Consider the following 22,420-nt stretch of genomic DNA (forward strand, 5'->3'; position numbering starts at 1 on the left):
ACAGCCAGATCACTCCTTGAATGCTTTGCTGCTTAGAAACTTCTTCTGCCAAATATCCTAAATCATCTCTCTCGAGTTCAAAGTTCCACAGATCTCTAGCGTAGAGGCAAAATACCACCAGTCTCTTTGCTAGAGCAAAGCAAGAGTGACCTTTAATCCAGTTCCCAATAAGTTCCTCATGTCCCTCTGAGACCTCCTCAGCCTGGACTTCACTGTCCATATCATTGTCAGCATTTTGGTCAAAACCTTTCAACAAGTCTCTAGGAAGTTCCAGACTTTCCCACATCCTTCTTTCTTCTTCTGAACCCTCCAATCTGTTCCAACCTCTGCCTGTTACCCAGTTCCAAAGTTGCTTCCACATTTTCAGCTATCTTTATAGCAGTCCCCCACTTTCCTGGTACCAATTTTCTGTATTAGTTCATTCTCACACTGCTATAAAGAACTACCTGAGACTGGGTAATTTGTGAAGAAAAGAGGCTTAATTGACTCACAGTTCTACAGGCTGTACAGGAAGCGTGGCTAGGAGGCCGCAGAAAACTTGTAATCATGGTGAAATGTAAAGGGGAAGCACTACACTTTTAAACCATCAGATCTCGTGAGAATTCACTCACTATCACAAGATCAGCAAGGGAGAAGTCTGCCCCCATGATACAATCACCTCCCATCACGCCCCTCCTTTGACACATGGGGATTACAATTCGAGATTAGATTTGGGTGGGGACACAGAGCCAAACCATATCACATAGCTATTCTAAAAACTAGTAATACATTTACAAATAAGACAACATTTCTCAAAATCCACTAGTCTTCCATCAGTATTAGTGTTGGGATGTTTGGTTTCCAAATGCTTCTCTTGGTTTCCCTCGAATTTATTCAAACTCTCCTTCTTAAATATTTATCAAGTTCCTAGTCTGTTCCAGGCACCACTGTGGTCTCCCACTAATTTAAGTGATGTAAGTGATTCTGTCTTTAGTGTTTTTCTTCCTCCACTGGACATTGTTTTCTTAGACAGCTGAATAGGAAATCTGGGATCAGTCCAGATCTTAATCTTGAGCTTCAGACTAGATATCTCTTCCTGAACTTTTCTCAGGCACCTCAGCTTCAGCATAGCAAAAATGGAACTTACCCATATTCCCCAAATCCTGTTTTTCACTCCTTTTTTCTCTGTTTGTGGCAGCACCGTTCAACCATTCTCCTCAATTCAACCAGTGATCTTTATTAACAATGATTTAGATTGTGGCACTCCCCTGCTTAAAACCTTTTGTAGCCAGTTGTGGTGGTTCATGACTGTTATCCCAGCACTTTGGGAGGCCGAGGTAGGTGGATCACTTGAGCTCAGGAGTTCAAGACCAGCCCGGGCAAAATGGCCAAATCCTGTCTCTACAAAAAATTAGCAGGGCATGGTGACACGTACCTGTGGTCCCAGCTACTCTGGAGGCTAAGGTGGGAGGATCGCTCAAGCCTGGGAGGTCGAAGTTGCAGTGAGCCAAGATCATGCCACTGCACTCCAGCCTGGGTGACAGAGTGAGAGAGTGAGACCCCATCTCAAAACAAACAAACAAACAAAAAACCCTTGGGTAGATTCGCACTGCATCTAGAATAAATTCCAACTCCTTATCACAGCCTTCTTCTGCAGTCTAGACTCTGGCTCTCTCACCAATCTCATCTCCTATCTCCTTCTTCTGCCTCACTAACCTTGGCCACACTAGCCATCTTTTGCTTATTTCAACAGATGATTTTTTAAAATTAAATGGAAAGTAGAAAAATAACCAACACCCTACATATGCATACAAACACACACACACACACACACACACACACACACACACATTAAAGTTCTCAGGTTGTAAAAACTTGAGTTAAAAATGAAATAATTACTATATAAACTTGATCCAAATTTATACATATTAGAAAAGAAAATTTAATGGTGATCTTCAAAGTCATGCAACTTGTCTAGTGAGTTTACTATTAAGACCTCCATTGTGAAGAACTAATTTCTCAAAATATTTTACTTAATGTCAGGTTGTAGATATTCAAATATGCACTAGAGATGGAAAAAAATTTATGCCACAGTTATTCTGGGATATGATGTGTACCAGATGTTTTATGATGTTCTATGATGTGAGAATAGGAAATAAAAAGAAAAGCATTTCTTAATTCCACTATGCATTTTCAGGTACTCTGTAGATCGACACACAGATATGGACAGAATATTCAACATTGATTCTGGAAATGGTTCGATTTTTACATCGAAACTTCTTGACCGAGAAACACTGCTATGGCACAACATTACAGTGATAGCAACAGAGATCAGTAAGTCCTACCTAATACCACTGCTGTCCCCTATTAATAGACTGAGTGTCCCAGCAAGGGCTGGCGGAGCGTAGCTTGTCACCATGTATTGACAATCCCACTTGATATATATTGAGGGAAAAAGCCCTGGAGTGGTTTGCAGTAATGTTTCTACATTGGTTCACGCATAAATGGAGAGGCAACCATGGAAGTTCTGTGGTTTGGAAACAATAAAATGGGAATGTATCTCACAAATGAGATTGAATTGGTACTCGGTGGATTTAATTCCAAAAAAGCTTATAAATTAGAACATTACATAAACAGCTGAAAAAAAACAGACTGTCAGTTAGACACTGTGTGTGGGGGCAAAAGATGAGAGGGGTCAAGTATATTGTAAAATGTGGGCATTGTTTAGAAAATTTTAGATATCGATTCTCTAGCTTACTATAGAATTTCTATTTCAAAGTCTTTACAGAATTAAGAGAGACAAATTATCACTTTTCTACGGTATACCAAAGTGAGTAATACAAACCATCAAGTAATCAATAAAATGATTAGAATGAATTTTATGGTAGCCCCCATGAAATTGAAGGCAAAGAACAATAGTGCCAAAAGAATGCTTCAAATAAAATGATTACACACAATGAAAACTAATGTAGATGGTCAATACAATGTGCAGGCTGAAGAACATAAGTGAAAAATGATCTTTTTTTAATTTTTTTATTATACTTTAAGTTCTAGGGTACATGTGCACAATGTGCAGGTTTGTTACATATGTATACATGTGCCATGTTGGTGTGCTGCACCCATTAACTCGTCATTTACATTAGGTATATCTCCTAATGTTATCCCTCCCCCCTCCCCCCACCCCACAACAGGCCCCGGTTAAAATAGAATTTCAATGTTTAAAACTAGGCTTCTAAATTACAGCTCACTTTTTAGTGTTTGTGTTGAATTTTAAAAGTTCTAAGCATTTTTAGCTCACTTTGGGTATCTAGTGTGAAATAGTCCATATCGAATAGTTTATTACATTTGTATTCTCTGTCAATATAACTCATGAGATTTCAAGTGACTAAAGGATATTTGGTAGGATAGTAACCAATATGGGCAAAATGAAGCATTGCTTTTAGATAGTGATAAGGACAGCACATTAGAAATTAGTTAGGTAGGAATTTGCTCTTCAGAATTTTTCAAGATTTATCTTGAAGTTCATGTTAATTTATGTCAAGAGACTGATGTAGATACCAAAGACAGAGCATCTTTAAAGTTTTAAAATTATAAAATTATTTCCCACCGAAAATGACCATTTTTCCTAAGACAATGAAATTTTATTTTTTACCAAAGCAGTCATTTCATAAGTATTTTAATCTTTGTGCCTTAAAAAAAGTTTTTAAAATTTAATGTTTCTATGACACATTTGAAAGTATTGGTGACTATCTCTTGAAAGTTAATATTCAGCTGCTCTAACTTTCAAAGAATAATATGAGTAAAATTTTAGACATTTTAAGGAATCTTACTGTCTAATCTTCTTAACAACCTTTGATATAACAGAAACCAAAAGCTTGTGTAAAACCAGCTCCCACTCACCTCAGGGCCTTTGCATATACTGATTCCTCGACCTGAAGAGCCAGAAATATTCACATGGCTTAAACCTTCTCTTCATTCATGTCTCTGGGCAAATGATATCTCATCAGAAAAGCAGTCCTTGGTCATCATTCTAAGTAACACCTCTATTTCTCTCAATCCTTTTTCCCTACTTAATTTCTCTATAGCACTTACCATCAGACACATTATATATTTATGAGTTTATGGTTTGTCCATCCCCATTACAATAAAGCTCCAGGAAACAGGATCTTTGTTATGTTTCCTACGTGCCCCAACATCGCAAATAGAGGCTGCTATATATTAGGTATTAGATGCTCACTAAATAATTACAAAGTGAAAAAACAAATAGACATACAAGTGAAGTAAATGAAGAGAGGTGAGGTGATAGATTCTAACTCCTGATTCTTACACTAGGAATCTGTCTTCCGTACTGTGCTAGAAGATTATCACAGAAGGCAACCAAAATACTTCATTTATCTCAGGTCTGCAAACATTGATAACGCTTTATCATTAATTCCAAATGAACAGCCTGGGCTTTCAGCCTGGGCTTGGAGTCAGACAGATCCAAGTTTGAACCTGGAGTTCACTCTTTACCGTCTCTGTAAACACAGATAAATTACTTAACTTCTCCATGTCTCAGTTTCCTCATCTATAAAATGGGGGCAGTACCTCTGTCTACTTCAGAAGTTTGTGAAAATTAAATAACGTAATACAGCAAAGTGTTTAGCATGACATCTTGCTCTCGTTCAGCACTCAAACTAAACCACTAAGACTAATAACTATCCTTTGGTCTTCTGGTGGTTCATTCATTTTCCCTCTCCTTCCTTTTGTCCATATGCTCCCCATCTGCCTGCTTCCTTGAAAATCTACCTCTAAAATGCCTTTCTTGGGTTTGTGTTATCTTAAGGTTTATTATACAGTTGAACTATATCAACACAAGTAGCTTTGTCACCCGTGTATCTCTAACAGGTGCATCCAACTCCAGATGTACCAAACAATCTAATTCTACTTTTTGTGACCACACTGGTACTTAATGCCCAGTAGTACAGCAGCTTGGGGAATCTGTGCATGAATGAGAATGAAGGAGTTGAGCGGATGTTGTCTAAAGGGAATCGGCAATCAACATGTAAATGCCTTTTTCTTTCTTTTTGGTTTGTGACAGATAATCCAAAGCAAAGTAGTCGAGTACCTCTATATATTAAAGTTCTAGATGTCAATGACAACGCCCCAGAATTTGCTGAGTTCTATGAAACTTTTGTCTGTGAAAAAGCAAAGGCAGATCAGGTGAGTTTCATTAAAAAGTATATTCAAGTTGAACATCAGATTAATTTAGATCTTCTTATCATTCAGATGATTCACAGAGCTGAAGGAGAGTTGTGAATTATCTATGAAGTGAATGCTACGGAAATTAATACTATAAATAAGAACCAGGACTTACATATGAGAGCTAACAGTTTCAAAGAACTGGAAGTTCATTGAAGACTGAGGCTGATTCCAAATCGATCTTAAGTTTTTATTAAAATAGATTAGTCACAGCTTTATTGGAAAAATCTTTATTGGTGAACAGATAGTTTAATTACCATATGTACTTGAAGTAATAACTAGAACATAGTTTATAATTGCCTATAATTCATGATTTCACTTATTTACATTGACCATCTGTGTAAGTAATACAAATTCATGAATGTTTTACTGTTTTACACATTTGTCCCCACATGAAATAGGTCTTTGCTGCCAGTGATATAAAAATTATGTTTCAGTTTGTGAAAATAGAAGTACACTGTTAAAGTACATGTGCAAGTAGAAAGCTGAAGTTACCGTGTTCTTTTTTTTTTTTTTTTTTTTTTTTGAGACGGAGTCTCGCTCTGTCGCCCAGGCTGGAGTGCAGTGGTGCAATCTCGGCTCACTGCAAGCTCCGCCTCCCGGGTTCACGCCATTCTCCTGCCTCAGCCTCCCGAGTAGCTGGGACTACAGGCGCCCGCCACTGCGCCCGGCTAATTTTTTTTTGTATTTTTAGTAGAGATGGGGTTTCACCGTGGTCTCGATCTCCTGACCTCGTGATCCGCCCACCTCGGCCTCCCAAAGTGCTGGGATTACAGGCGTGAGCCACCGCGCCCGGCCCCGTGTTCTATATACTTATTTTCTTTTTCATTTTTTGCAAGTTGATAGCTTATGTAATGCTAAGAGTGCATTTCTAGACAGACTGTCCAAAGAGCACTTCTACTTTGTGAAGTTGCAATGTTGTCACAGACTATTGGGATATTTTATAGCTTTGCATCACTCAAGGCTAAATGTTTCTCAATCACGGTGATTTCCTCCCTGGGGATATTTACAGTATCTTGAGAGAGTTTGATTGTCACACTAGAAGGTGCTACTGATATCTCGTGGGTAGAGTCCAGGGTGGCTGCTAAACATCCTGCAATGCACAGGACATCCTACAGTGTCCCCACAACAAAGAATCATTCCCTGCCCTTTGGCTTTCTAACCCATAATAGAGCAGATTCACTGTATATTACTTAAAGGCTATCATTTTTATAATTAAATTTTTAAATCATTTTGTCAAGCAATTTATTGCAAAACGGTAAGAAACACTTTTGAGTTATCAAAATTTTATGGCAGCGTTTTGGTTTTTCTCTTAGTTGATTCAGACCCTGCATGCTGTTGACAAGGACGACCCTTATAGTGGGCACCAATTTTCGTTTTCCTTGGCCCCTGAAGCAGCTAGTGGCTCAAACTTTACCATTCAAGACAACAAAGGTAAATGAGTTCAAGTTACCTTCTCTAGCTATCTCCATCTATATCCGTACCTGTTTCTGTATGTATATGTGTATATGTATGTGTACATATCTGTATCTATATCTATCTTTTCTTATCACAATTGATTCAATACATGACGCAGTATCCACATACATTCACCACTTTGCTTTCCGGTTCCAGACAACACGGCGGGAATCTTAACTCGGAAAAATGGCTATAATAGACACGAGATGAGCACCTATCTCTTGCCTGTGGTCATTTCAGACAACGACTACCCAGTTCAAAGCAGCACTGGGACAGTGACTGTCCGGGTCTGTGCATGTGACCACCACGGGAACATGCAATCCTGCCATGCGGAGGCGCTCATCCACCCCACGGGACTGAGCACGGGGGCTCTGGTTGCCATCCTTCTGTGCATCGTGATCCTACTAGGTAAACTGGTTCTCCCTGCCTCCTATCTCCCCATGGTGAGGGGCTCACACTGTTACTGTGACACTCTAGATTTATCTGCCTCCCCCATTAAGGCATACAGCCTGATCTAGGTGAGTCGAGTTACATACTGAGAATCTGTGCTGTACGATGTGAACTCATTTTTGCTTGCAAATGGCTTTGGAAAATGAACAGATGTGAAACTTGCCCGTGTCTTTGCTTGCCCAGGAAGCAAAGAATCTCTTGTCTATCAGACTGGGAATGAATCTCGGGGGATTTCAGGACAACATAAATGTGCCCTTTTCATTTCATTCATTGTGTAATTTTTTTACTTGGAAAACGTTGTTAAGTGTCTGGCATGGAGTGTATGATGAGGGCCCTTTCTATAAAGGTAAAGTTTAAAGATCTATGGGAAAGTGGGAAGAGGAGTATGATGACTTTTCTCTCATCCTAGAAAAATAAAAACTATGAAATTTTTTTAACCCAGCAAACTAATGTTGATTTACCATTTAAATGATTACCTTCTTAGCATTACTCTCTGATTGCCACATGCATAAGGTCTATTTCTCACACTCAACAATAAATAACTTCTGTGATTGAGGAAATCAGTATGGAGGCCCAAAAGAAATGAATGTAATAAAGATGGAAATCAGGGTCTAACAATGATTCAAATGAAATTTTTACCCCTAACCAACTAATTAAGCCTGCAAGTCGAGCTCAGATTTCTCAACAGGTCCTTGACTGTGAACTAAGAAATCAAATATTTGTTAATGCAGCCCTTCCAAAAATGAAAGCAAGATTTGTAAAGCTTGCCTATATAGTGAAAAGAAAAGGTAAGAAGTTAAGAGTCAACCTGAATTATACAGGGGGAAATACTCTTTTTTAAAAAATGAAGACAGAGTGACTTTGAGAAGAGTGAAAGACAACCCGCATTTCACCAAGAACAGAATGCCCAGGGATCCCTGCTCGAGCGCTCCTTCACACTCCACATCAACCCTGCTAACTATAACAGAAGCCTTGAAACTCAACTACAGAACTGCAATTCTCTTTGTCAACTAAGACTTGGGGAAAGTATTTTAAGATATGCACATAAATAAAAACTGACAGTGTGCAAAGACAAATCAGTGTTTCTAATGGTGTGAGTCTGTAAACATTGTTTTGGAAGAGAAAGATATGAATGTTCTTTTTGATCAAAAGGGTGATTTTTTAGAAGCCTTGGATTGGTAGGGCTGTACCCAAGGAGTATTCCATGGACTTTTTTTGTCGTCTATGGAAGGAGAGATAACTCTCATCTGACAGTGGTGATTCTTCCTTTCTGTCATCATCTACCCATTTTCTCTTCCCCCTTTTCTTCCATCTAGTCAACTCACTGAATCTCCCCCTTTCATTTCCTTCCTCCAATGAATTCACTGTCTCCTCATGACTTGTAATTGGCCTCAGTGCCTCCCACATCTTGTTTAATCTCTTTGGAATTCTGTACCTAATAAAAAAGGAGAAAAATGGGATTTAGCCTCTGTTAGGTATACACCATAGGTCAGATGCTGTGCAAGATGCTTTACAAAGGTTTTTCTTACCTAATCCTCAGCACCATTTGGTGTATAATTATCTGTACCTTAAATATGAAAACCGCAGCTCCAAGATGTGAAGTAATGTAGCCAAGTCACGTGTCTAACACGTGGTAAAACTGAAGTTCCCAACCTAAATTTTCTTCCCCAGGCTTGGTGCCTGAAGACTGCACTCTACTTTCTTTTCAAACTTATGAAATGCAGGGCGATTTCCAGGCCAAAAGACAGCCCAAACTTAAAATGTGACGATTGAAGAAAGTGGAGGAAAATGAAGCAAAGCCACATTGATATAGGAAGAAATCTGGAGTCCAGAAAGTGGATCATAGGGTAATGGATATTTTACAAAAATAAAACAACAGTAAAAACAACTAGACAACTACTACATCTCATGTCTTATGGTGCCTTAGAGCTTGCAAAACTTTCACATTTATTAACTCATTCATGACAATAAGACTGGGCACTGTGCTATTGATTTTCTTTTACAAATAAGAAAATAGGCTTAGAACGGTCAAATCATTTAATTTAACCCAGATCTCTTTACCCTCTAGTTTTACGATGAAATTTGAACACAAATTTGCCCAATTGTCCCTCTATCCCGCCAAAAATCTTACTGCTGTCCTCTGGCTTCAAAAGGGTAAGGGAAAGGGGGAGACTCAGTCCCTGCTGAGGGCACCTCGTAGGGCATCACTTTCTAAGAATGTGTTTGCCCTGTGTGCTTAGCAATCACATTTTCACTTTATAAAAGTTAGCTCTGAGAGCTCTCCTTCTAGACAGTGACACTCTCAAGAAATCCTGTTCAGATGTGCATTGGGCTTATTAAGAAAAGATATAAGCAGTTTTAGCTGTAGAAGAATTAGACCTTGAATAAATGCCTTTGATTTTTTGAAAGTGCCCTCTCCCTTCTAGACAGTTGCGCTTTCAGATGTGCATAAGACTAAAATAAAAGCTATAGATACCTTAAGCCAGGGAAGAATTAGGAGGTGATAAATGCCTGCCCCTTGCCTTACGTGACTGAATGAGCCCATGTACATAAGAGCTTAATTCTTGGAGAGACAGTTGGCTTGATTCTGTTCTCTAATCCCAATGGATGTCCTTACTTCCAACCCTCTGTTTTGCAAATCCGTGTCATTGTTCACACTGGCAACCAGTATCAAAGGTAGATCATGAGCATCCCTCTGCCCAAAGCCCTGCAGTGTTCTTCATGTCTTTGCTCAAATTATGCAACCTCCCTCCAATAACATATACAAAACTGTGCTGGCTGGGCATGGTGGTTCACGCCTGTAATCCCAACACTTTGCAAGGCCGAGGCAGGTGGATCACTTGAGGTCAGGAGTTCGAGATGAGCCTAATCCAACATCATGAAACCCCGTCTCTACTAAAAATACAAAAATTAGCTGGGCGTGGTGGTGGGTGTCTGTAATCCCAGCTACTCAGGAGGCTGAGGCAGGAGAATTGCTTGAACCTGGGAAGCAGAGGTTGTAGTGATCTGAGATCATGCCACTGCACTCCAGCCTGGGTGACAGAGTGAGATTCTGTCTTAAAAAAAAAAAAAAAAAATGTGCTGTATGTTCATATGGGCTCCTCAAACATATACAGAAGTATTTTTCTCCACCTTGTTCTGCTCTGCTCTTTCATGTTCATATTGCACTTATCACCTTCTAACAATTTCCTTATTTACTATACACATTGTTTATTTTGTCTCCATCCAACTGTCCCCCACCCCACCCACCCACTCAGTGCCTAGAACTGTATCTGGTACAGGGTAGGCACTACATAAATATTATCAAATGCGTGAATGAATAAATACCCTGAATGGTTGCATCAAACAAGGCATCAGGATACTTTCTGGCAGCAAAAGAGGGTGCATACAACTACAAAACCATACACTTGAAAGTGGCAAAGTTACATTTCCTTTGGAAATAGTCTATACTCCAAATCTGCTTCAAAACATGGCAATTATGACTGCAGGCTTTTTAGTCTGACCAACCTGGATTTGAATTGCATGTACATGTAACATCTTTAAACTTCAACTTCCTCTTATGTAAAATGGGGTTTTAATGATGGTATCTACTTGTAGGGCTATTATGATAATTAAATGAGATTCAGTATGTTAAGCACTTAGTACAGTGCTTAACACATAGAAAGTTCTCAACGGGTAACCAATTATTATTAATACTAATGAAATTTTAATATATAGATACATGGGTGTGCCTACATCTATTATTATATAGGTAGTTATGTGTACTCACTAAAAAGGCATTATTCTGTAGTTCTTATTGCAGTAATTCAGTTTTCATGGCTCATAAAAATTGGGCCTTGTTATGGATGAAATAGTAAAGAGACATTACTGCGACTTCCTGTAATACACTCCTCTGCACAAACCCAGTTTAACAATTCACTTTTTGGCCTAGATGGCTGTTTTCTCTCTAAGCTTTTACTGTGTTTTTATTTTTTCACCCATATGTCCATTCACAGATAGATGTGTCTCTCTACAAGTAGCCAGCTGTGTTCCACCCAGCCAGCTGTGAAGAAAGATCAGGAGCTGTTTAAACACAATTCTTGTTTTACCTCTAATTTGAGTTAGGAGGGAAAAAATCAAAAGAATGAACATTCTCAGTAACAAACTTATAGAACATGAACCTTTGAAAAATAAAAAATAAAAAATCTCACTTACATGTATTTATTTCATTTAGCTCAAACAGAAATAATATGGCATGTGGATTCTTACCTGCCCCCTTCAAATTAGCCAATCTTGAAATCCAAAATGGCTTTCTGAATTATATCTGGGTCTCTCCAGGTATTTTCTGGAATAATATTGCTTTATATGTAGGAAAGGTATGCAAATATTCAATGTCTACTTTGGATTTTAAACTAATTTTACACTTTTCTCAGGTAAAAAAAAAAGGCATAGCGCAAAAGTTATTTTAGATGTGGAGTTGTGCAAACCCTTCAACACATTCCCAAAGGTGCCAGTCTTGTCCTTGTAACCAGTTTCAGAGCATTTTAGTTGTTCAGCATAATTTGCACCCTGATTGCAGTACTTTCACTGAGGCCGAGCTTCTTTTCTTTATTATTTTTTTCCTTACCTTGAAACTAGTTTGCCATTTCAAAGTAAAAAGGAACTACTGCCAAAATATGATGGTGTTTTATCCTCTACTTAAATTATAACCTTCTTTCAAATATTTACTCCATTTTATGGGTCCCAGTTTGATCATGGATGGAGGCAAGTGCATCCTTAAAGAAATAAAAGTTGAGTCTGCATTTTCTAGAGAACTTTTAAAACTTCACATTTGAGCACGGTGTTTCTTCCTGACATTAATTGGGCAGCAAATTAACTTTTCCTTCCCTTTCTGTTTTGTTTTCTGCTTCCAGTGACAGTGGTGCTGTTTGCAGCTCTGAGGCGGCAGCGAAAAAAAGAGCCTTTGATCATTTCCAAAGAGGACATCAGAGATAACATTGTCAGTTACAACGACGAAGGTGGTGGAGAGGAGGACACCCAGGCTTTTGATATCGGCACCCTGAGGAATCCTGAAGCCATAGAGGACAACAAATTACGAAGGGACATTGTGCCCGAAGCCCTTTTCCTACCCCGACGGACTCCAACAGCTCGCGACAACACCGATGTCAGAGATTTCATTAACCAAAGGTTAAAGGAAAATGACACGGACCCCACTGCCCCGCCATACGACTCCTTGGCCACTTACGCCTATGAAGGCACTGGCTCCGTGGCGGATTCCCTGAGCTCGCTGGAGTCAGTGACCACGGATGGAGATCAAGACTATGATTACCTTAGTGACTGGGGACCTCGATTCAAAAAGCTTGCAGATATGTATGGAGGAGTGGACAGTGACAAAGACTCCTAATCTGTTGCCTTTTTCATTTTCCAATACGACACTGAAATATGTGAAGTGGCTATTTCTTTATATTTATCCACTACTCCGTGAAGGGTTCTCTGTTCTACCCGTTCCAAAAGCCAATGGCTGCAGTCTGTGTGGATCCAATGTTAGAGACTTTTTTCTAGTACACTTTTATGAGCTTCCAAGGGGCAAATTTTTATTTTTTAGTGCATCCAGTTAACCAAGTCAGCCCAACAGGCAGGTGCCGGAGGGGAGGACAGGGAACAGTATTTCCACTTGTTCTCAGGGCAACGTGCCCGCTTCCGCTGTCCTGGTGTTTTACTACACTCCATGTCAGGTCAGCCGACTGCCCTAACTGTACATTTCACAGGCTAATGGGATAAAGGACTGTGCTTTAAAGATAAAAATATCATCATAGTAAAAGAAATGAGGGCATATCGGCTCACAAGGAGATAAACTACATAGGGGTGTTTATTTGTGTCACAAAGAATTTAAAATAACACTTGCCCATGCTATTTGTTCTTCAAGAACTTTCTCTGGCATCAACTACTATTCAAAACCTCAAATCCACGCACATGTTAAAATTCTCATTACTCTTAAGGAATAGAAGCAAATTAAACGGTAACATCCAAAAACAACCACAAACCTAGTACGACTTCATTCCTTCCACTAACTCATAGTTTGTTATATCCTAGACTAGACATGCGAAAGTTTGCCTTTGTACCATATAAAGGGGGAGGGAAATAGCTAATAATGTTAACAAAGGAAATATATTTTAGCATACATTAAAAGTTTTGGCCACCACATATATCACAGGTCACTTGAAATTCTTTCAGCTATCAGTAGGCTAATGTCAAAATTGTTTAAAAATTCTTGAAAGAATTTTCCTGAGACAAATTTTAACTTCTTGTCTATAGTTGTCAGTATTATTCTACTATACTGTACATGAAAGTAGCAGTGTGAAGTACAATAATTCATATTCTTCATATCCTTCTTACACGACTAAGTTGAATTAGTAAAGTTAGATTAAATAAAACTTAAATCTCACTCTAGGAGTTCAGTGGAGAGGTTAGAGCCAGCCACACTTGAACCTAATACCCTGCCCTTGACATCTGGAAACCTCTACATATTTATATAACGTGATACATTTGGATAAACAACATTGAGATTATGATGAAAACCTACATATTCCATGTTTGGAAGACCCTTGCAAGAGGAAAATTGGATTCCCTTAAACAAAAGTGTTTAAGATTGTAATTAAAATGATAGTTGATTTTCAAAAGCATTAATTTTTTTTCATTGTTTTTAACTTTGCTTTCATGACCATCCTGCCATCCTTGACTTTGAACTAATGATAAACTAATGATCTCAAACTATGACAGAAAAGTAATGTAAAATCCATCCAATCTATTATTTCTCTAATTATGCAATTAGCCTCATAGTTATTATCCAGAGGACCCAACCGAACTGAACTAATCCTTCTGGCAGATTCAAATCGTTTATTTCACACGCTGTTCTAATGGCACTTATCATTAGAATCTTACCTTGTGCAGTCATCAGAAATTCCAGCGTACTATAATGAAAACATCCTTGTTTTGAAAACCTAAAAGACAGGCTCTGTATATATATATACTTAAGAATATGCTGACTTCACTTATTAGTCTTAGGGATTTATTTTCAATTAATATTAATTTTCTACAAATAATTTTAGTGTCATTTCCATTTGGGGATATTGTCATATCAGCACATATTTTCTGTGTGGAAACACACTGTTGTTTAGTTAAGTTTTAAATAGGTGTATTACCCAAGAAGTAAAGATGGAAACGTTAAAAGAAGAGAAATGTAGTATTTTGGGTTACCTGATTAGAGTGAAAATTTTTTACAATCATATTATTCCTTGTGTCTTCTGAATGGTTTCCGATTTTATAATGGACTGCCCTATATAGTAACAAGTATTTCATGCTTGAGCTATTTCCTGCTTTCAGGGTTTCTTTTTTCTAGTTCTTCATACACACACATACACACACACACACACACACACACACACGAATGCAAACAAAAGGCTATATGAGGTCTTCACTCTAATGAATTGATATGTATCATAGTCACAGGTAAGTGTTGAAAAAAGCTTAGTAAAGTTAGAAGCCAGTTACTCATAGCAATAGAACAGCACCTTAATCACACGATTTACTGTAAAATTAAAGAGGTCTCTATCTGTATGTTTCATGTCATGTAACAAATTGAATCAAGGAATATAGTCCTGTAAAAAGAAAGGTATCATCTGAAGTTGAGGATTGACACTAGCAATTTCCAATGTTTAAAGGTAAGATCTGTGTTCTCCTAATAAGTAAAAGTAAGTAGTTCTATAGCAGAATATCTGAGATGTAATTGGCAAGGTATTTTATCCCTCCCTGAAGATGACACAGCATACCAAGAACAGGTTAATATGATTACTTATGGAAATAACTTTAATCTCTTATCATAAAAGCTGATGATGAAGTAAATTTATAGGAAATTGGATGATTTGAGACTGGGGCTAAATATTTAGTACCAGGGTATTGTAAGTATCAAGTTGGAGTGACGTTTTCCTATAATTCAGACTCTTTGACATCGTGGAACCAATAGGAGTCATAGTTCCATCATTCTCCAGCTTGGTCTCACTTCCTTCCCACCCCACCTGAGTATCAGGTCAAACATCATTGCATGCGCAGGTTTTTTTTTTTAATTGCTAGGTCCCAGGCAACATGAAAGATTACTGGAGAAAAAAATAATTTTCAGCTCAGTTTTTTCATTGTCTGTTTCCTAATTTTAGATGTTGGTGATGGGAAAGATGGAAGGAGAGTGGGAAGAAGTAAAATTTTAATATTTGTTTCAATCACTTTGAAACTAAAATTCGTTAAGCATAACCAGATTGTTTTTGTGGGTTGTTTCAAGGACATTGAGAGCTTTCTGATGATATGTTTTTGCCCTCTATTCAAAAGCAAGAGTTCCTTTAAACTACTAAGATATTCCCTAGAATAAGCTGAATTTAACAAAACATTGAGCCGTTGTTTAAAGCCCCTTCACTTCCTGGCCACTTACTTCTGAAAGGCCTAAAAAACATTTGTGCCCAAATAAGTAAATAAACCAAATGGGAAAGAAGCAAAGATTATTCCATAGAACCACAAGAGAGGGAATGTGGGCACGGTAAATAGATGTTTCTTTCAGAACTTTCCTGCCTTTACAGTTTGGGTCCATAAAGGGATGTTCAGCAATGAAATTACTCCCTTTTCAGATGGAACAAAACCTGCCCATTTAATTTTAACTCAGTATAAAAAACGTGTGGTTTAGTTTTTATTTTCAGCTCCCAAAGAGCTGAAAGTCTTAATTTTTTTTTTTTTTTTTTTTTTTGAGACGGAATCTCGCTCTGTCGCCTAGGCTGGAAATCAGTGGCGCGATCGCTGCTCACTACAAGCTCCGCCTCCCGGGTTCACGCCATTCTCCTGCCTCAGCGCCCCCAGTAGCTGGGACTACAGGCACACGCCACCACGCCCAGCTAATTTTTGTTGTATTTTTTAGTAGAGACAGGGTTTCACCATGTTAGCCAGGATGATCTCCATCTCCTGACCTCATGATCCGCCCGCCTCGGCCTCCCAAAGTGCTGGGATTACAGGCGTGAGCCACCGCGCCTGGCCTTAAAAATTGAATCTATAGCTTAGGCCATCCAAATTTTATAAATCCAAATTAACTTTAGAATGTTTCCATTACTTTCACTTTTACATATATAAATTTTAAGTGTCCTGATTGGCTGAACAATATCTCACATCAAATGCTTTGCCTGGAAATAGATATCCCACTGGGGATAGTGGTGTGTAAACTATGACTTGGACAATTCTATATACTCAAGCACCAGAAAAATTATGCAGTTGAAAAGAAAATCAAAGTTGATTCCTGGGTGCAAACTAAATATTCAAATCAGGTACTCATCCTTATCAGCTAAATTCATTTTCACCAGGAACAGACCACCAAATTAATTATTTTATCCTAATAACTAGTTTTGAAGCAGTGTAATTACTCTGGAAGAAGGCTCTAAAAAGTCATGATTCCCCTACTATTTCGAAATGTATCCTCTAACAAGGATCATTATAGTGTAATCTTAATTTTTATGTTTTATCAAGATGAAATCTTGTTTGAATTGTGACATTATAAAAGGGGACTCAAAAATCCAAGCAGTCTACTGTGTTTAAATTAACACCACAACCTTCCTTATCAGATTATAAGAGTAGAAAAATTAACACTTGGTGTGTGAATCTTCAGGAAAATGAGCTATTTCATAAGCTCAAACAAGCAGCTTCCTTTTCCAGAGAATATAGAATTATATTATGGTCTCCTTAAATGTTTAGTAGCTCTTACGGTCACAGCATTTTTAATCTCCCTATGGCATCTTTATGGAATAATTTTCTAAAGGGATAATTCTCTACTAAAAATATCAGACCCCGACCATATTTAATGTGGAGAGCAATACCCTCTTAGAAAGAAAATACATTGACTCATACACTTGTTAAAAGTTAATAAAGAAATAGCTCATTTTTAAAGCCGGAAGTTTACGGTCTCTGCATCGTCAATTTAATTTAAGCATTGCTGAGACAATCTTTAATCTACTCCTCTTTTTGTAGTACCTTATTTATGGTGCATTTTCATTTTTATTTGGGGGAAACGTTAGCCCAACAGAGCCGGCAGATGAAAGTGCGGAAAAGAGGTCAAATGGAAACAAAGGCTCTTACCCACTGGATTTCAGACAGGACTGAGGCACTTAGCCGAGGAGCCACTGGGTTATTAGATTAATTTCAAAAGAGCTTTTACAAGTTGCTTAATTCCTTTTTTTTTTTTTCAAAAACCCATGAACCACAAACTCAAATTTCTCCTCAAATGGGGTTAATCTGACAAATGAGGCATGGACCCAGCCTTGTGGAAAAAGCATTCCACGCTAATGAGATCTTGGTCTTTCTTGTGAGGCTACGTTATTTATGTAAATATGTCTGGAGGCACCTTCTCTAAGCTTTTAGTTTTCTATGATCTATTAGTTTAGTGTTTATTAAAGAATCAAATGTATAGAATTACTAGGCATTCGTGGGGAATGCTGTGTAGCAAATGTAAAACTGACCTGCTCGGAAGAAACGTAGGAACGCTTCAAACCTACTGTACTGTTTGGTTTGAGATTATTTTCATTGCTTTGAGAGTGAACTGCGTAAGATTAGGCCTTATAATAAATGCTATGTGCGTCTTCAGTAGTTCCAAGCTAAAGCAATTTGGCATTCTCCCACTGTGATTTGTGACTTTTAAACCCAGAAAATAAAAGCTTTTTGGTATTGATTGTTTTTAATTAAAAATACTTCCAAGTATAAATTGAAACGGATGCCACCCTTGAAGATTTACTGGCGGGAATGCTCACTCTTGTCGTTTTCCTCAGTATCGTTCATGTCTTTGGCAACAAGAACACCTGATGAAAGCAAGCAATGCTCAGTTCCCATCAACATTTCTAGTTAGGGGGATTCTCATAACCCCACAGTTTACCTGAGAAAGTTTTCTGTGTTAGAAGAATGGGGTCGAGAGTATTAACTTTTAGCTCAGTGTGGCCGGGCCTTTTGTTGCAGTCAAATGGCAAATACGCACTTCTTGAAATGGCTTCTTTTATTTGGTTTTGTTTTCTTAGACTTATAAATTTGAAAAGAATGCAATTTAAAAAGTGATTTCTCACAGAGTAAATATGCCTTTTGCAAATCAATTTTTGTAACAAGTTATTTATATGATATTACTTAATAAACTGGTTTTTTTCTAACTTGCTTTTTTTTCAGTTCTCTCAAACTATTGTTTGTAATCACAGATTTTTTAAATATACATGCTGACATACTTTATCTTTCTGAACCTGCTGTTTTAACCTCTCAGAGAGCTAACAAAAGCTGACTTGTTATACAATAATTAGCTTGTAAACAATAGTTTTTCCCAGCCAGCAATATATATCATTGGCACTGCCCTGCAGACTTCTTACTGCTGGGACATCAAGAATTCTACTATTATTTATGGAATTGCTTTATTGAGAAGAAAGCTGTTTATTTTCATGGTAATTGCTTTAGATTTAAAAAAAAAAAAAAGGACAGTTCTATATTTTTGCCCCTCCCAAATCTCCATCCATTATTTCACTCCCATAAAAACAATTGTCCCTGGGTCTCTGATTTAAAAAAAAAAAAAAAAAAAAGATAAAACAGCAGTCAGATCTGAGGAACATAAAAATAAAACCCTTCCAGCATTCTGATACTATGAGTAAATAAAATGTTTTTAGCATATTTAGAGCTGTAATATTTTACATGCATGTTCTTTTTTAAGCTGCCTTCTATTTCTACAGGGGCCATTTCATAATTTTTTTTAACTGTGAGAATGCATAGCTTTGCAAAGAAGATTTTCATTTATTCATTTGTTCCATATGTATTAGGCGCTCCACTGTGTGCCGCCAAATATTTGACAGTAAGTCAAATTGGTGTACTTTGCTTCCTCTCCAGAAGCTCATGGTATGCGGGGAAGAAATGAGATAAGCTCATCACCACAGTACACACTAGAAGGTGCTGTGGAGACATCTCATGAGAGATACTGATGAAAGTGTCCTTAGGAGGGAGAAACTGTTTCTGCCCAGGTAGAGGAGTGTGGGGGAGGCTTAGGAATCAGTAGGATTGAGATAAAGTGAGATAAGAAATCAAAAAGAATAACAGGGGAAAGAGAAAAGAGATTTCAAGCCATGTCACTGGTCTCCACTGAGGTCCTTGAAAGAGACTAGTCTTGGAAAAATCACATGACATCAGAACACAAGGATCACGAATGCCAAAGAAGATGACATTTGTTGTTTTGCTTTTGCTTTTGTTTTTGTTTTTGTTTTTGTTTTACCATTTAAAGTTAACTTGGTCAGAAACAGAAACCCACAGAAGGGAATGATGCAATTAGAAATATACTTTTTGAAGAACATGTACATTGTCCAGTAGTATGCACAGTGCTCTACAGCCAAGTCCCTCCCCACACCACCCCACCCTGGCCCCAACTCTGCAACACCACCAGGGTTATGGTACCCCTGAGGCAACGACAGAACAAATGAAGTCTGTAGGATTCTAGAAAACTTCCCTTACCTAATGGTAAGGTAGGCAGGGAGTGCAATGTGAGGTCTCAGACCTGCAAACATTTAGATAGAGTAAGCTTTTTCCCATCACCTGAACAAACCACTTCCCATAATAATTATATATTAGGGTAATTAACCTGGCGGCTGCAGCAGACAAAATCCAACATCTCCATAAAGTGTGTTCCTCACTATTGCAAAGTTCAGGGTGTTTGTAGATTTTTCTTCCCCGGTAGCAATGCCATCTGGAACACACTGCCTGCAAGGTGACCCTGACAAGGAGAATTCAGTCACATGGCCCCAGACTAACTAGGAAGAAGCAGGGAAATGTAGACAAGCACATGTGTATCCACTGAGCGCTAAGAGCTTCTGCCACATACAGCCTCAGTCCCTGTCAATCTTGCAATATCTTTCCCAAATTCCCCCTTTTCAGTCACCATAATAAACTACATTCCATAATAATCATGAGGGTGTTATTAATGGAGAAGGTAGGAAGTTGTTCACAAATTCAACCTTCAAGTTAAAAACCATTTTAAGAGGTGTTTGTCCACCATGCCTGACTCCGATGCCCATGGCAGACATTGCCAATCAATTGACATTCTTTCATGGATCACCTAGATATAACTCTAGAATCCCTAAAGGGAAGGCCCCAAGCAGCCACCCGTGGCAGCGTAATGTGACCTATGTGCCATCCCAACCCTAAGAGATGAAGTTTTCCAGTAAAAAACTTGTTTTCTTTCATTCTAAGTTTTGTTGACCACTCACCACCAACATTTGCAAAGAGCATTCTGGTCTTGGGATTGCCAAAAGTTTGGAATAATGAAGAAGCTGAAAAGCCTTGGCATATATCTTGATAATAAATCTGAACCATGAAGTAGGTATCTCTTTGCACAATTCAGACATTAATTTCAGCTTGGTTGAGACATCTCCCATCAGCGATACTCCTGAACTTTTACATTCATTCTACCAAAAATCATTTGAGAACCTATTCTGAGCCAGGCACAGATCAAGGTGATAGGGATTCAGGGTTAAACAGGACACACACCCTGTTTTGTGCACATTCTTCCATCAAAGACTGCCATGGTTTAATATCCTGTCATTAATCTTAATTCGCCTGACTAAACATTTTTTACTGAATTACATCCTGATTTTTTAGAGTACCTTTCTAGGTTTCATTTTCCTGAATTCAATACTTTTCCAAATATGTTATGAATAGATACAGCTCTTTAAAAGAAGTAGATTGTCTCCTACCTCTCTCTACAATATACTTATTCCTTTTTTAAAATGTCTTCCTTGACATATTAGATCATCTTATTGCTTCCTGAGCCATTTGGTCCGCAAACCTTAACTTTTTAACGGCGAATAATGTCATGTTTGCACGTTGGTTTTTTAAAAAGCCTCCTTAGAGTCAGTAAAGGATAGGTTTTATTAAAGCTTTTCACTTTGCTTAGCTGCCTGATAATAATGCCTTACTTTTATACAGCACTTTAGAATAACTGTATCTATATTACTTAATATAACTCTCACGAAAGCTCTGTACAATAGGTTCTAACATTCACAAAGAAAGTGGGGTCATTTGCCTTTAAGTCCCCATCACAGGAATTCGAATTAAACTCACTTCTTTTAACTCAGACTCTGCGATCTGCCATCGAGCCCCACATTTTTCACTTTGAATGCATAGTCCAATCCTATCCATTTATGAGAATATTTATTGGGAGAAAAAAGGATACTTTTTTTCCTTTATACAGATTCAGATGATGTCGGACACTGCTGATGGCTGCAGCCTCAAAGATATTCCTCTCCGTAAGATCAGTCCAAAGCCTCTCTGAAGAAAAAAAAAGAACCCGAAGAGCAAAATTCTGCTATTAACCCCAATTACCTAGCTGATTCCTATTATAAAAACAGAGCAGTATTCCTAAGGAAAAATATCCCCAAGACACATAAAATTCCACCTAAGACTACAAAAGCTCTAATTGCTTTTATAAGAATAAGCTTGACACTGTTGAACTGCAAATATCAGATTGTAATGAGCCCTCTGAAGGGTGGGAGTGCTCTGTGAAAGGTGAGGTAAAAGGAGAGGAATTAGGACTCGCTGTATCTTCTTAGGTGATTTAGACTCTGACTGAAGGAGTAGTTGTAGGGGAGGAAGGGAGTCTTGCTGTGTCCCTGAGCAGCTATGGAATCCACTTCTGCCCCCCAGAAATCCCCAGAAAACCCAACTGCTCAGTTAGGTGGGTGTCCGCGTGGCAGAAAAGCAGCCACAAATTTTTGTTTCCAAACTAGAAGACACATACTTGCCTAATTTTTCTGTAATGGAACTTAATTTCTGTGTTAAACCCTGGTTCCTCTGAGGAGCAGAAACTCAACTTGAGTCATATAGGGTTTCTTTCCACAGTCGTCACTGATATTACAGGTAAGTTCTAAGGGACTAAGGTGATGTCAGGGGTTGAAACTTGGAGGAAGAAGAGACATAGTCAAAGCTTAGAGCTAATCTGCTAAGAGAGCTAGAAGGAGGAGATGGATTCCAGAAAAAAATATGGTAATTCTCTATCTTAACCCTCCCTGTCTGTCCTCTCACCCGTCACAAAATGAGAAGACAAGTTTATTGATCAGAAATTTGTTTATGTTATTGCCATTTTTTTCTTATTCTCAGAAGGTCAGGATCAAAAGCTTAAGAAAGATACCTGATTCTTTCCTGACTTATGGTTTTGGCAGAGATCCAGAAAGAGCTGACAGTTATCTCAGAATGCCACTATTTCCAATCTAATGCTAATTTA

At 38.2% G+C, this 22,420-nt stretch overlaps 1 protein-coding gene across 2 annotated transcripts in view; it reads left to right on the forward strand.

Annotated features, from left to right (window-relative positions):
- The window catches only part of CDH6 (cadherin 6), a 136,347-nt gene extending 118,493 nt beyond the window's left edge, over positions 1-17,854 (forward strand). For both annotated transcript variants that reach the window (XM_019013674.4, XM_004058997.5), the window contains exons 8-12: positions 2,177-2,313; positions 5,060-5,181; positions 6,537-6,654; positions 6,835-7,086; positions 12,021-17,854. In XM_019013674.4, the coding sequence (XP_018869219.1) occupies positions 2,177-2,313; positions 5,060-5,181; positions 6,537-6,654; positions 6,835-7,086; positions 12,021-12,511 (1,120 nt within the window). In that variant the 3' untranslated portion in view covers positions 12,512-17,854. The remainder of the gene's footprint in view (positions 1-2,176; positions 2,314-5,059; positions 5,182-6,536; positions 6,655-6,834; positions 7,087-12,020) is intronic.
- Positions 17,855-22,420: the final 4,566 nt, after the last annotated feature.

This window comes from Gorilla gorilla, chromosome 19 (genome assembly GCF_029281585.2).
Source record: "Gorilla gorilla gorilla isolate KB3781 chromosome 19, NHGRI_mGorGor1-v2.1_pri, whole genome shotgun sequence".
Lineage (NCBI taxonomy): Eukaryota > Metazoa > Chordata > Mammalia > Primates > Hominidae > Gorilla > Gorilla gorilla.